Source organism: Staurois parvus, unplaced genomic scaffold (assembly GCF_062004578.1).
Source record: "Staurois parvus isolate SC_StPar_1 unplaced genomic scaffold, SC_StPar_1.0 ptg000504l, whole genome shotgun sequence".
In the NCBI taxonomy this organism is placed as follows: Eukaryota; Metazoa; Chordata; class Amphibia; order Anura; family Ranidae; genus Staurois; species Staurois parvus.
The window spans coordinates 11781-25171 of record NW_028318300.1 but is presented as its reverse complement, the minus strand read 5'-3'; the positions used below and the strand labels follow the sequence as shown (position 1 = coordinate 25171).

The 13391-nt window shown below is 48.7% G+C and overlaps 1 protein-coding gene across 1 annotated transcript in view; it reads right to left on the bottom strand.

Annotated features, from left to right (window-relative positions):
* Nucleotides 1-11838, bottom strand: part of LOC149451941 (regulatory-associated protein of mTOR-like) — a gene marked incomplete at its 5' end in the record, with an annotated part of 132827 nt that extends 120989 nt beyond the window's left edge. Inside the window, one exon of the mRNA XM_089689949.1 lies at nt 11756-11838. Coding sequence (XP_089546075.1) covers nt 11756-11838 — 83 coding nt within the window. The remainder of the gene's footprint in view (nt 1-11755) is intronic.
* Between the last annotated feature and the right edge of the window lie 1553 nt (nt 11839-13391).

Sequence of the window (13391 nt, the reverse complement as noted above, 5' to 3'; positions counted from 1 at the left end):
GCGGATTTCATCCCGGAGACGTCTCGCTCTGATTTGCGGATTTCATTCCGGAGAAGTCTCGCTCTGATTTGCGGATTTCATCCCGGAGACGGCTCGCTCTGATTTGCGGATTTCATCGCGGAGACGTCTCGCTCTGATTTCAGGTTTCCATTCCGGAGACGTCTCGTTCTGATTTCAGGTTTTCATCCCAGAGACGTCTCGCTCTGATTTGCGGTTTTCATCCCGGAGACGGCTCACTCTGATTTGCGGATTTCATCCCGGAGACGGCTCGCTCTGATTTGCGGATTTCATCCCGGAGACGGCTCGCTCTGATTTGCGGATTTCATCCCGGAGACGGCTCGCTCTGATTTGCGGATTTCATCCCGGGAGACGGCTCGCTCTGATTTGCGGATTTCATCCCGGAGACGTCTCGCTCTGATTTGCGGATTTCATCCCGGAGACGTCTCGCTCTGATTTGCGGATTTCATCCCGGAGACGTCTCGCTCTGATTTGCGGATTTCATTCCGGAGACGTCTCGCTCTGATTTGCGGATTTCATCGCGGAGACGTCTTGCTCTGATTTGCGGTTTTCATCCCGGAGACGTCTCGCTCTGATTTGTGGATTTCATCCCAGAGACGGCTCGCTCTGATTTCAGGTTTTCATCCCGGAGACGGCTCGCTCTGATTTCAGGTTTCCATTCCGGAGACGTCTCGTTCTGATTTCAGGTTTTCATCCCGGAGACGTCTCGCTCTGATTTCAGGTTTTCATCCCGGAGACGTCTCGCTCTGATTTGCGGTTTTCATCCTGGAGACGGCTCACTCTGATTTCAGGTTTTCATCCCAGAGACGTCTCGCTCTGATTTGCGGTTTTCATCCCAGAGACGTCTCGCTCTGATTTGCGGTTTTCATCCCGGAGACGGCTCGCTCTGATTTCAGGTTTTCATCCCGGAGACGTCTCGCTCTGATTTCAGGTTTTCATCCCGGAGACGTCTCGCTCTGATTTGCGGTTTTCATCCCGGAGACGGCTCGCTCTGATTTGCGGATTTCATCGCGGAGACGTCTCGCTCTGATTTCAGGTTTCCATTCCGGAGACGTCTCGTTCTGATTTCAGGTTTTCATCCCAGAGACGTCTCGCTCTGATTTGCGGTTTTCATCCCGGAGACGGCTCACTCTGATTTGCGGATTTCATCCCGGAGACGGCTCGCTCTGATTTGCGGATTTCATCCCGGAGACGGCTCGCTCTGATTTGCGGATTTCATCCCGGAGACGGCTCGCTCTGATTTGCGGATTTCATCCCGGGAGACGGCTCGCTCTGATTTGCGGATTTCATCCCGGAGACGTCTCGCTCTGATTTGCGGATTTCATTCCGGAGACGTCTCGCTCTGATTTGCGGATTTCATCCCGGAGACGGCTCGCTCTGATTTGCGGATTTCATCCCGGAGACGTCTCGCTCTGATTTGCGGATTTCATTCCGGAGACGTCTCGCTCTGATTTGCGGATTTCATCGCGGAGACGTCTTGCTCTGATTTGCGGTTTTCATCCCGGAGACGTCTCGCTCTGATTTGTGGATTTCATCCCAGAGACGGCTCGCTCTGATTTCAGGTTTTCATCCCGGAGACGGCTCGCTCTGATTTCAGGTTTCCATTCCGGAGACGTCTCGTTCTGATTTCAGGTTTTCATCCCGGAGACGTCTCGCTCTGATTTCAGGTTTTCATCCCGGAGACGTCTCGCTCTGATTTGCGGTTTTCATCCTGGAGACGGCTCACTCTGATTTCAGGTTTTCATCCCAGAGACGTCTCGCTCTGATTTGCGGTTTTCATCCCAGAGACGTCTCGCTCTGATTTGCGGTTTTCATCCCGGAGACGGCTCGCTCTGATTTCAGGTTTTCATCCCGGAGACGGCTCGCTCTGATTTCAGGTTTTCATCCCGGAGACGTCTCGCTCTGATTTGCGGATTTCATCCCGGAGACGGCTCGCTCTGATTTGCGGATTTCATCCCGGAGACGGCTCGCTCTGATTTGCGGATTTCATCCCGGGAGACGGCTCGCTCTGATTTGCGGATTTCATCCCGGAGACGTCTCGCTCTGATTTGCGGATTTCATTCCGGAGACGTTTCGCTCTGATTTGCGGATTTCATCCCGGAGACGGCTCGCTCTGATTTGCGGATTTCATCGCGGAGACGTCTCGCTCTGATTTGCGGTTTTCATCCCGGAGACGGCTCGCTCTGATTTCAGGTTTTCATCCCGGAGACGGCTCGCTCTGATTTCAGGTTTCCATTCCGGAGACGTCTCGTTCTGATTTCAGGTTTTCATCCCGGAGACGTCTCGCTCTGATTTCAGGTTTTCATCCCAGAGACGTCTCGCTCTGATTTGCGGTTTTCATCCCGGAGACGTCTCGCTCTGATTTGCGGTTTTCATCCCAGAGACGTCTCGCTCTGATTTGCGGTTTTCATCCCAGAGACGTCTCGCTCTGATTTGCGGTTTTCATCCCGGAGACGGCTCGCTCTGAATTCAGGTTTTCATCCCGGAGACGGCTCGCTCTGATTTCAGGTTTTCATCCCGGAGACGGCTCGCTCTGATTTCAGGTTTTCATCCCGGAGACGTCTCGCTCTGATTTCAGGTTTTCATCCCGGAGACGTCTCGCTCTGATTTCAGGTTTTCATCCCGGAGACGTCTCGCTCTGATTTCAGGTTTTCATCCCGGAGACGTCTCGCTCTGATTTCAGGTTTTCATCCCGGAGACGTCTCGCTCTGATTTCAGGTTTTCATCCCGGAGACGTCTCGCTCTGATTTCAGGTTTTCATCCCGGAGACGTCTCGCTCTGATTTCAGGTTTCCATCCCGGAGACGTCTCGCTCTGATTTCAGGTTTTCATCCCGGAGACGTCTCGCTCTGATTTCAGGTTTTCATCCCGGAGACGTCTCGCTCTGATTTCAGGTTTTCATCCCGGAGACGTCTCGCTCTGATTTCAGGTTTTCATCCCGGAGACGGCTCGCTCTGATTTCAGGTTTTCATCCCGGAGACGTCTCGCTCTGATTTGCGGATTTCATCCCAGAGACGGCTCGCTCTGATTTGCGGTTTTCATCCCGGAGATGTCTTGCTCTGATTTGCGGATTTCATCCCGGAGACGTCTCGTTCTGATTTGCAGTTTTCATCCCGGAGACGGCTCGCTCTGATTTCAGGTTTTCATCCTGGAGACGTCTCGCTCTGATTTCAGGTTTCATCCCGGAGACATCTCGCTCTGATTTCAGGTTTTCATCCTGGAGACGTCTCGCTCTGATTTCAGGTTTTCATCCTGGAGACGTCTCGCTCTGATTTCAGGTTTTCATCCTGGAGACGTCTCGCTCTGATTTCAGGTTTTCATCCTGGAGACGGCTCGCTCAGATTTCAGGTTTTCATCCCGGAGACGTCTCGCTCTGATTTCAGGTTTTCATCCTGGAGACGTCTCGCTCTGATTTCAGGTTTCATCCCGGAGACGTCTCGCTCTGATTTCAGGTTTCATCCCGGAGACGTCTCGCTCTGATTTCAGGTTTTCATCCTGGAGACGTCTCGCTCTGATTTCAGGTTTTCATCCTGGAGACGTCTCGCTCTGATTTCAGGTTTTCATCCCGGAGACGGCTCGCTCAGATTTGCGGTTTTTATCCCGGAGACGGCTCGCTCTGATTTCAGGTTTCATCCCAGTGATATCTCAGTATGTATCTATCATGTGCTCAGTCTGGATTGTCCAGGTTTGTGAAAAATGTAATGCCAACATAAAGGAAATGTCAGATATGTACTCAGAAAATATCCCTTTAAGGCCAGAATCCCACACAAAGCAAAGGACCAAACAACATTTTCTCCGAACACTTGAGCAGCGCTCTTCAGCACGACAGAAGCCGCAGTCTCGCTCTCTCTCTCAACCCGTCAATGTTTCTCTCCACAAACCAACATGTTGCTATAGGTGTCATAATGCTTGCTCCTACTTCTCCATTTATTGAGTTCAGAGGGGCCTGAGCCATTATGAGGGAACAGGCCTTATACATTATAGACATTGCTTAGCAACGCCTTGAAAAAGGCTCCATAAAGAAAGGCTTTCTACAGAATGGCAGAATAAAGAGGCTGAAAGCCGAGCGTCTCGTACTGCAGACTATTCCAGCCACATGAACCTTCAGAAAAACTTCACAAAGTTCTCCAACAACCCTACCCTCATATATGGTGAGCAAGCTCCAGGAGAACCCACCAAGAACCATGGGCAAGTATGTCGCCATCATCATGAGCCTTAATGAAACCTAAATGTGAGTTCAATAAAAAACCCTTTCGGTGAAAAGCGCTCACCATTTAGGACATTTCTGTGGTCCTGGGGGTCAGGTACAGATGGAAAATTCAAAAAGTGGAAGTTGAGTGTGGACATTTCTCCTTTGTATAATATCAATCAGCATTTCTCCAACCGCCCTGTAACCCCTCTCGGGACTTCACCATCAAGACTGATGGCACTGCTCAGTCCTGCCCCTCATGCCAGGGTGTTAGGTGTAACCCTGAACTCTGACCTTCACTCTCACCCCCACATCTAATCCCTGTCCAAACCTTACCGCCATAACATCTCCTATATACGACTTCCCCCTCTTGGTCAACGACACCACAAAGCTACTAATTCCCTGGTTATCTCTCACCTTGGCTACTGCAACTCCCTCCTCATTGGCTGACCTCTACATAGGCTATCCCCCCCTTCAGTCTATCATGAATGCGGTCAAACTCATACACCTTACTAGCCATTTGGTGTCTGCCAATCCTGCCACTGGCCTCCTCTCAGCCAACCAATAAAACTCAAAATACGACTGACCACCTACAAAGCCATCTACAGCTCGGCCCCATCTACATTGCCAACCGTGTCTCAAAATACCAACCAAACCATTCACCTTGGTCCTCCAAAGACCTCCACCATAGCTCTTGTGTCACCTTCTCTCATGCTCTCCTCAAGGCCTTCTCCAGAGTCTCTCTGGAGCTTCCTACCCAGACCTGTCTGACAAGCCCCTACCCCCCAATGTCCCCTACGTTACAATGCACAGTCCGATCACTGGGGGAGGGGAGACTGAGGAAATGCCTCCTCCTCCTTCTATAAAGTTACAATCTACAGTCTGATCACTGGGGGAGGGGAGGCTGAGAAAATGCTTTATCATCCTTCTATAAAGTTACAATGTACAGTCTGATCACTGGGGGAGGCGAGACTGAGGAAATGCTTTCTCGTCCTTCTACAAAGTTACAATGTACAGTCTGATCACCATGGAAGGGGAGGCTGAGGAAATGCTTCCTCCTGCCAGCAGCCTAGACACAGTCATGGGACCGGAGCTCAAGAATGACTTTATTATGATAAAAGGGATATGGTGCTGCTGTATATTGTGCAGATTTGTAAAGTTACTGACCGGTCCTCTTTAAGTCATTGGTGGAGTTAGGAGGACTGACTAGCGGTTTGCCCGCGCCCCTCTTGAGCCCAGCTTGCTTGCATTGTGTTATTGTGGATGGCACATCAACTTCAGTTTATTACTGCAGGAGAAAAAAAAAATGTGAGCGCCCCATGGAGTGCAATAAAGAGGAACGTGCCCGGCCTTCCAATGGCTCCCCTTTGCCGAGTGATCAGAGGAGAGAAAACCTGGGCTCCACGCTTAACTCCCTCCCTGCCCGGGGACTATTCTGCCAGATTAGCTGCTAAAAAAAGAAACGGAGGGAGCAATTAAATAATGTGAGAGCGGACGATCAAAAGGCTCCACTTGAGTTCTGGGGCAATGGTGTGATTATGCGCGGAATAACTCCTCGGTGCATTGACAACGTGAGGTCAGAGCTCCTCTCTCTCCTCCTGCCGAGACGGCCGCTTTGTGCTTCATCTTTAAAGGGAATCCACCCGCAGAACGCTTGGCTTTGATACGATAGTTAGCGCCTCACAATCTACAAAGACGGACACCGGTGACATTAAAGCAAACCTGTCAGGAAGCAAATTACTCGCATTAGAAGCTCCAGATGGAAGACGCACTTCTCTGACTTGCAGGATGAGAACTTCTTCTTGGGAGGAGGCATCAGTGGCAGTGAAGCTGAAGTAAGTACAAAGCCTGGGAGTCAGAGAACAAAAACGTCTTCCACTGGAGGTCTATCACACAGGCACTCTGCTTTCTGGAAGATTCCTCTAAAGTAGAGGCCCCCAAACTTTGTAAACTAAGGGCCAGTACCCCATCCATCAGACTGGGCCAAGCTATGGAGAGTGGAAGTGAGGAAAGACCCCGGCATAGGTCAGCTGCAGGCAGAAAGGTTGGGGAGGAGAAGCCTCCTCCTACAGGGAAGACATGGGTATTACAGATGTGGAGTCTCCAAGTACAGGAACCTCTCAAACAAGAAGTATAAAATAAAAGCATGAAAACATCCATGACTAATAGAGTAAAAGATTTCCTACCAAACAGCATTAGCCTAAGTTCATAAGATGGTCCATATAGGTCTAATATATCGTCCAAACAAAAGAGCATAGGAACCGGGCCACCAGATGGGCCAGAAGTCTTTACCAGAGTGCTCTGGGCCCTAAGGGGGTCGAGTCTCTACAGTCCTCTACCAGCTGAGCTCTGGAAGGGAACACCTAAGGGGATCGAGTCTCTATAGTCCTCTACCAGCTGAGCTCTGGAAGGGAACACCTAAGGGGGTCGAGTTTCTACAGTCCTCTACCAGCTGAGCTCTGGAAGGGAACACCTAAGGGGGTCGAGTCTCTACAGTCCTCTACCAGCTGAGCTCTGGAAGGGAACACCTAAGGGGATCGAGTCTCTATAGTCCTCTACCAGCTGAGCTCTGGAAGGGAACACCTAAGGGGGTCGAGTTTCTACAGTCCTCTACCAGCTGAGCTCTGGAAGGGAACACCTAAGGGGATCGAGTCTCTATAGTCCTCTACCAGCTGAGCTCTGGAAGGGAACACCTAAGGGGGTCGAGTCTCTACAGTCCTCTACCAGCTGAGCTCTGGAAGGGAACACCTAAGGGGATCGAGTCTCTATAGTCCTCTACCAGCTGAGCTCTGGAAGGGAACACCTAAGGGGGTCGAGTCTCTACAGTCCTCTACCAGCTGAGCTCTGGAAGGGAACACCTAAGGGGGTCGAGTCTCTACAGTCCTCTACCAGCTGAGCTCTGGAAGGGAACACCTAAGGGGATCGAGTCTCTATAGTCCTCTACCAGCTGAGCTCTGGAAGGGAACACCTAAGGGGGTCGAGTCTCTACAGTCCTCTACCAGCTGAGCTCTGGAAGGGAACACCTAAGGGGGTCGAGTCTCTACAGTCCTCTACCAGCTGAGCTCTGGAAGGGAACACCTAAGGGGATCGAGTCTCTATAGTCCTCTACCAGCTGAGCTCTGGAAGGGAACACCTAAGGGGATCGAGTCTCTACAGTCCTCTACCAGCTGAGCTCTGGAAGGGAACACCTAAGGGGGTCGAGTCTCTACAGTCCTCTACCAGCTGAGCTCTGGAAGGGAACACCTAAGGGGGTCGAGTCTCTACAGTCCTCTACCAGCTGAGCTCTGGAAGGGAACACCTAAGGGGGTCGAGCACCGCTGCTAAACCTGACCAGAAACACAAAGCCATAGAACATCCCCATGGTGGTGGGTTGGCTGCAGGCTCAAGCTCTAGTGCCCTCAAAAGGGTAGTTCTGAATAAAATTATTATTATTATTACATGGAGTTTATATAGCGCCAAAGGGTTTACTCAGCGCTGTACAATAGAGGGGGGGCGATACAAGAAACAGAACAGCAACAACAACAGTACACGAGGGGTTAGATGGCCCTACTCTTTCGAGCTTACAATCTAGGAGGGATGGCTGCTCAGTAGGGGTAGCTGCTCACTTCACTAATGCTGGGAATGTCCAATGGTTGTCACATCCTACCAACAAGGCTGGACCTGGGGGCTCCTAACTGCAAACAGCTGCACCAATTTGTATGGTCAATGTGACTGCTCATAGATTTCAGTAGGTTGTCCCAACCATTAACGCAACACAAAAATGGAAATGTGCCCCTAAAAAGGGCCCTCATGACAAGATTCTTGAAGGATGAACATAAAATAAACTGCAACTGAGTGGTAACTGAGAGCAACTATCAGATTTTCTTCTGGTAGCCGGGGGTAACATTCTCACATTTGTCCTCACTTCGTCCATCCATCTTTGTAAGCAATGACAGAGATGGAGTTCATCGAACACAGGCTACCGGTGAGGATATTTTCATAGCAATCATTCAAAACACTGGTGTGGCCAGTCACTGCTCCCAAAATGCATTGCGGCAGCTCAGCTGATTTGCATATGGGACAATCCATTACAATTCGCAATATTTCTTTATTAAAACCTGATTTTCAACATAAAGACCTTCTTTGTCCAGAAGAAGGTAATTCATTGAAGGACCCCTTCTCACCTCCATCTCCTCCTCTGGTAGTCTTGCACACATTCAGTGTTGTGTCTTCCCTGGCTGCCAATAACACAATACACTTCTAAAAATGAGCGCTATCACACCCCAGGGATTGGACCATACTCTGTAGAATATTGCTTTGTCCTGCAGACAAGGTGTGTTTTGTGTGTGAAGATTGAGTAACACAGCAAATCCCACACCATTCTCCGCACACACCCAGAGATCATCCATTGCACATACAGTGGCCTAATTCTGCTGGAACAGGGACAGTGCTGAGGTCCTCTCTGAAGGACTGATTCATACATTGCTCAAATTCACACCGTCTCTGTGTGCTACTAACTGATTGTATCAGACGTTTTAATGAATCTACAATCTGGGTCTCACAAATCTCTCTTCACATCTAGTAGTAGTAGTTGGTCTTATGGTCATTGTGGATACAGTGGTAGCTGGCCTTATGGTCATGGTATGTCTAGCAGCAGTTGATCTCATAGCCATGTTAGATCTAGCAGTAGTTGGTGTCATGGTAGATCTAGCAGTATTTGGTCTCAGAGTCATTGTGGATCTAGTAGTAGTGGGTCTCATGGCCATGTTAGATCTAGCAGTAGTTGGTGTCATGGTAGATCCACAATGACCCTGAGACCAAATACTGCTAGATCTAGTAGTAGTGGGTCTCATGGTAGATCTAGCAGTATTTGGTCTCAGGGTCATTGTGGATCTAGTAGTAGTGTGTCTCATGGTTATGGTAGATCTAGTAGTAGTGGTTCTCAGGGTCATTGTGGATCTAGTAGAAGTTGGTCTCATGGTCATGGTAGGTCTAGTAGTAGTGGTTCTCATGGTCATGGTAGATCTAGCAGTATTTGGTCTCAGGGTCATTGTGGATCTAGTAGTAGTTGGTCTCATAGTCATGGTATATCTAGTAGTAGTGGGTCTCATGGTCATGGTAGGTCTAGTAGTAGTGGTTCTCATGGTCATGGTAGATCTAGCAGTATTTGGTCTCAGGGTCATTGTGGATCTAGTAGTAGTTGGTCTCATAGTCATGGTAGATCTAGTAGTAGTTGGTCTCATAGTCATGGTATATCTAGTAATAGTGGGTCTCATGGTCATGGTAGGTCTAGTAGTAGTGGTTCTCATGGTCATGGTAGATCTAGCAGTATTTGGTCTCAGGGTCATTGTGGATCTAGCAGTATTTGGTCTCAGGGTCATTGTGGATCTAGTAGTAGTTGGTCTCATGGTCATGGTAGGTCTAGTAGTAGTGGGTCTCATGGTCATGGTATATTTAGTAGTAGTGGGTCTCATGGTCATGGTATATTTAGTAGTAGTGGGTCTCATGGTCATGGTATATTTAGTAGTAGTGGGTCTCATGGTCATGGTATATTTAGTAGTAGTGGGTCTCATGGTCATGGTATATTTAGTAGTAGTGGGTCTCATGGTCATGGTATATTTAGTAGTAGTGGGTCTCATGGTCATGGTAGGTCTAGTAGTAGTGGTTCTCATGGTCATTGTGGATCTAATAGTAGTTCGTCTCATAGTCATGGTAGATCTAGTAGTAGTTGGTCTCATGGTCATGGTAGGTCTAGTAGTAGTGGGTCTCATGGTCATGGTATATTTAGTAGTAGTGGGTCTCATGGTCATGGTATATTTAGTAGTAGTGGGTCTCATGGTCATGGTATATTTAGTAGTAGTGGGTCTCATGGTCATGGTAGGTCTAGTAGTAGTGGTTCTCATGGTCATTGTGGATCTAATAGTAGTTCGTCTCATAGTCATGGTAGATCTAGTAGTAGTTGGTCTCATGGTCATGGTAGGTCTAGTAGTAGTGGGTCTCATGGTCATGGTAGGTCTAGTAGTAGTGGGTCTCATGGTCATGGTAGGTCTAGTAGTAGTTGGTCTCATGGTCATGGTAGGTCTAGTAGTAGTGGGTCTCATGGTCATGGTAGATCTAGTAGTAGTTGGTCTCATGGTCATGGCAGACCTAGTAATAGTTGGTCCTATAGTCATGTTAGATCCAGTAGTAGTTGGTCACATTCAACTAGACTTGTTCTGTATAGCAGATGATGTTTTGTAGCTTCTCCAAGCCACTTCTTCAGTTCTTATGAGGGTCAGGATGATCCTACATCATTTATATTCAAAACAGGGAGCACCAACACTTTCATCATCACTATGAAAAGGCAAGATTTTGCACTCCCCTGCTAGAAGTCTTTCATGTTCATGGGAAACCCCATGCATGCAGAGATGTCTGGAGAAACCAGCGAATGTGCAGCCACAGGGCTGTCAGGACCCGAAACCTGTAGCACATCTGCGCACACGCCGAGGATGGGGGGAACTTCTTGCCTAGCCAAGAAAAGTGGAAGTTCTGCTTTGCAGCACAAAATAGGTTACTGTAAGAGGGAGGGGAAGGAGACAGGGCAACACAAAATGATCTTTAGGGTGAAGGTCCAATTGAAGGATAAAATGAGGAGGTGTGAAAATTGTAGACCCGCTCCTACTTAATACATAATCCCACCCTTGGTGTCCTCAGAGGGCTTCTCTTTAGGACACAAATGGTTCCTTTCTTCACACGTTGTCTCCATGTTCTGTAAATCCAGGCTGGCGATGCCAAGTTTTCTACATTTGGCCAGATCAATACAAGACATTACTCTGGTCAAATAAGAATTTACAGCAAAGATCACTCTAAGGATAACAGATCATTTACTTCTGAATGGCTGACGGCACGCTGAATGACCATCTCAGCCTTTTTTACCTTTCAGGGTCTCTAGTGGTGAGGTCTTCCAGTTTCCACAGCTCTCCCGGCCAACACAAAGCCAAGTGATGGAGCCACTCCTCCACATAATGTAGAATAAAGGGGGATAATAAATGTGGAGGCTGGCTGGGAGAACCCCTTCCATGGCCCAGTGCCAGCGGGCTTAGCAACACCCTGATGCAGGGAATTGTACAGAATACCTGTAGCAAGGCAGCTTGGAGGCTACTCACCTAACGTCTAAAATGCTAGTTCCCTGGCTGTCATGGTAATCCACTGGCTTCAGTACCAAGTCACTGACCCAGAGCAACATGCAGATTAGGAGCTCTGACTTTTCAGATTAAATGGCCTGTTCTGGATCAGTGAAGCTGAAAATATTGAGAACAGAGATAAACACTGGAGGTGATTATGGACACAGTCACCTAATCAGGGCACCATGACAACGTGCGTCAGAAGATCAGAGCTGATAGATGGCCGATAGACCGCTTTTAAATGATGGCGGGGGCAGCCATTCTGGAAGGTGATACGCTTCCTGTATATTGGGACATGTCGGGAATTTACGGACGACGACCAGTAGACCTGACAGGTCCACTTCATGATAAACCAGAAGATTAGGAGACCCTGGAAGTGGCGCAGACTAGACCGGGACTGAGCTCACCCTTGGCTGCCAGTTTTCATACTGCTTCTGGAGGTTGGCTCCAATAGTTTCCAGGGCTTTCTGTGGACCCATCACCAGGGGATCTGTAAAACAACAGAAGACATCTCACATTCTGCACACAACACTGAATGAAAAAGGCTTTTATTATTCCAAGTAAATATTTGAAAAATATCATATTATAGTTAAAGCTACAAAAGGCACAAAAACCTTCAATTAAATTAATTCCTCAATAGCCACAAAGGATATAAATCCACCCTGCGGGCACCAAATGTCTTTACAAACACAGATATTACCTTGTAAAAGTAACAGCAACATCATTATTGTGCTGTAGTCTGTGCAAAGAGCAGAGATGTGGGAGGGGCCTCATCAGGCTCCACCCAGTGCAGGAGGGGGTGGACACCAAGCCAGTCCCCCCGCCCAAGGACAGAGAGCAGCAATGAGCGGTCTTAATTCTGGGAAGTCTCCCACTGGATTACTGCAGAGACCTGGAAGCAGCACACCAGCCAAAAGCCACCCAGATATGACTGATGGCAGCCATCCATCGTCACTCCCTTCACGCTCCAGACCTGACCGGCCGCCTTCTGGGTTCAGTGTCTTTGGCCATTCACTGGTTTACCCGAGTGACATAATTCCTGCACATGAGGGAGTCCATCCCAACACCCGGCAGTTTGTTTTTTTTAGGAAGAGTCATACAGAGTCTCCTCCAATAAAAACCAACCAGCAAAGTTTAGTAACAATTAAAGCCCCACTCTGGGCATCTAAAAAAAACAAAGAAAAAACAAACCTGTGCATGCATTGATGCAGAAAAGAACCGCATTGGACTGCACTGGTGTGAACTGGGACATGAACACCGAGGACACCTTCTATCACCTCACATGGTCCTGTCCTGTGATACAAACCCTCCTCTACTTCTCCATGAACACCGAGGACACCTTCTATCACCTCACATGGTCCTGTCCTGTGATACAAACCCTCCTCTACTTCTCCATGAACACCGAGGACACCTTCTATCACCTCACATGGTCCTGCCCTACGATACAAACCCTCCTCTACTTCTCCATGAACACCGAGGACACCGATCACCTCACATGGTCCTGTCCTGTGATACAAACCCTCCTCTACTTCTCCATGAACACCGAGGACACCTTCTATCACCTCACATGGTCCTGTCCTGTGATACAAACCCTCCTCTACTTCTCCATGAACACCGATCACCTCACATGGTCCTGCCCTGTGATACAAACCCTCCTCTACTTCTCCATGAACACCAAGGACACCGATCACCTCACATGGTCCTGTCCTGTGATACAAACCCTCCTCTACTTCTCCATGAACACCGATCACCTCACATGGTCCTGCCCTGTGATACAAACCCTCCTCTACTTCTCCATGAACACCGAGGACACCTTCTATCACCTCACATGGTCCTGTCCTGTGATACAAACCACCCTCTACTTCTCCATGAACACCGAGGACACCTTCTATCACCTCACATGGTCCTGTCCTGTGATACAAACCCTCCTCTACTTCTCCATGAACACCGAGGACACCGATCACCTCACATGGTCCTGCTCTGTGATACAAACCCTCCTCTACTTCTCCATGAACACCGAGGACACCTATCACCTCATATGGT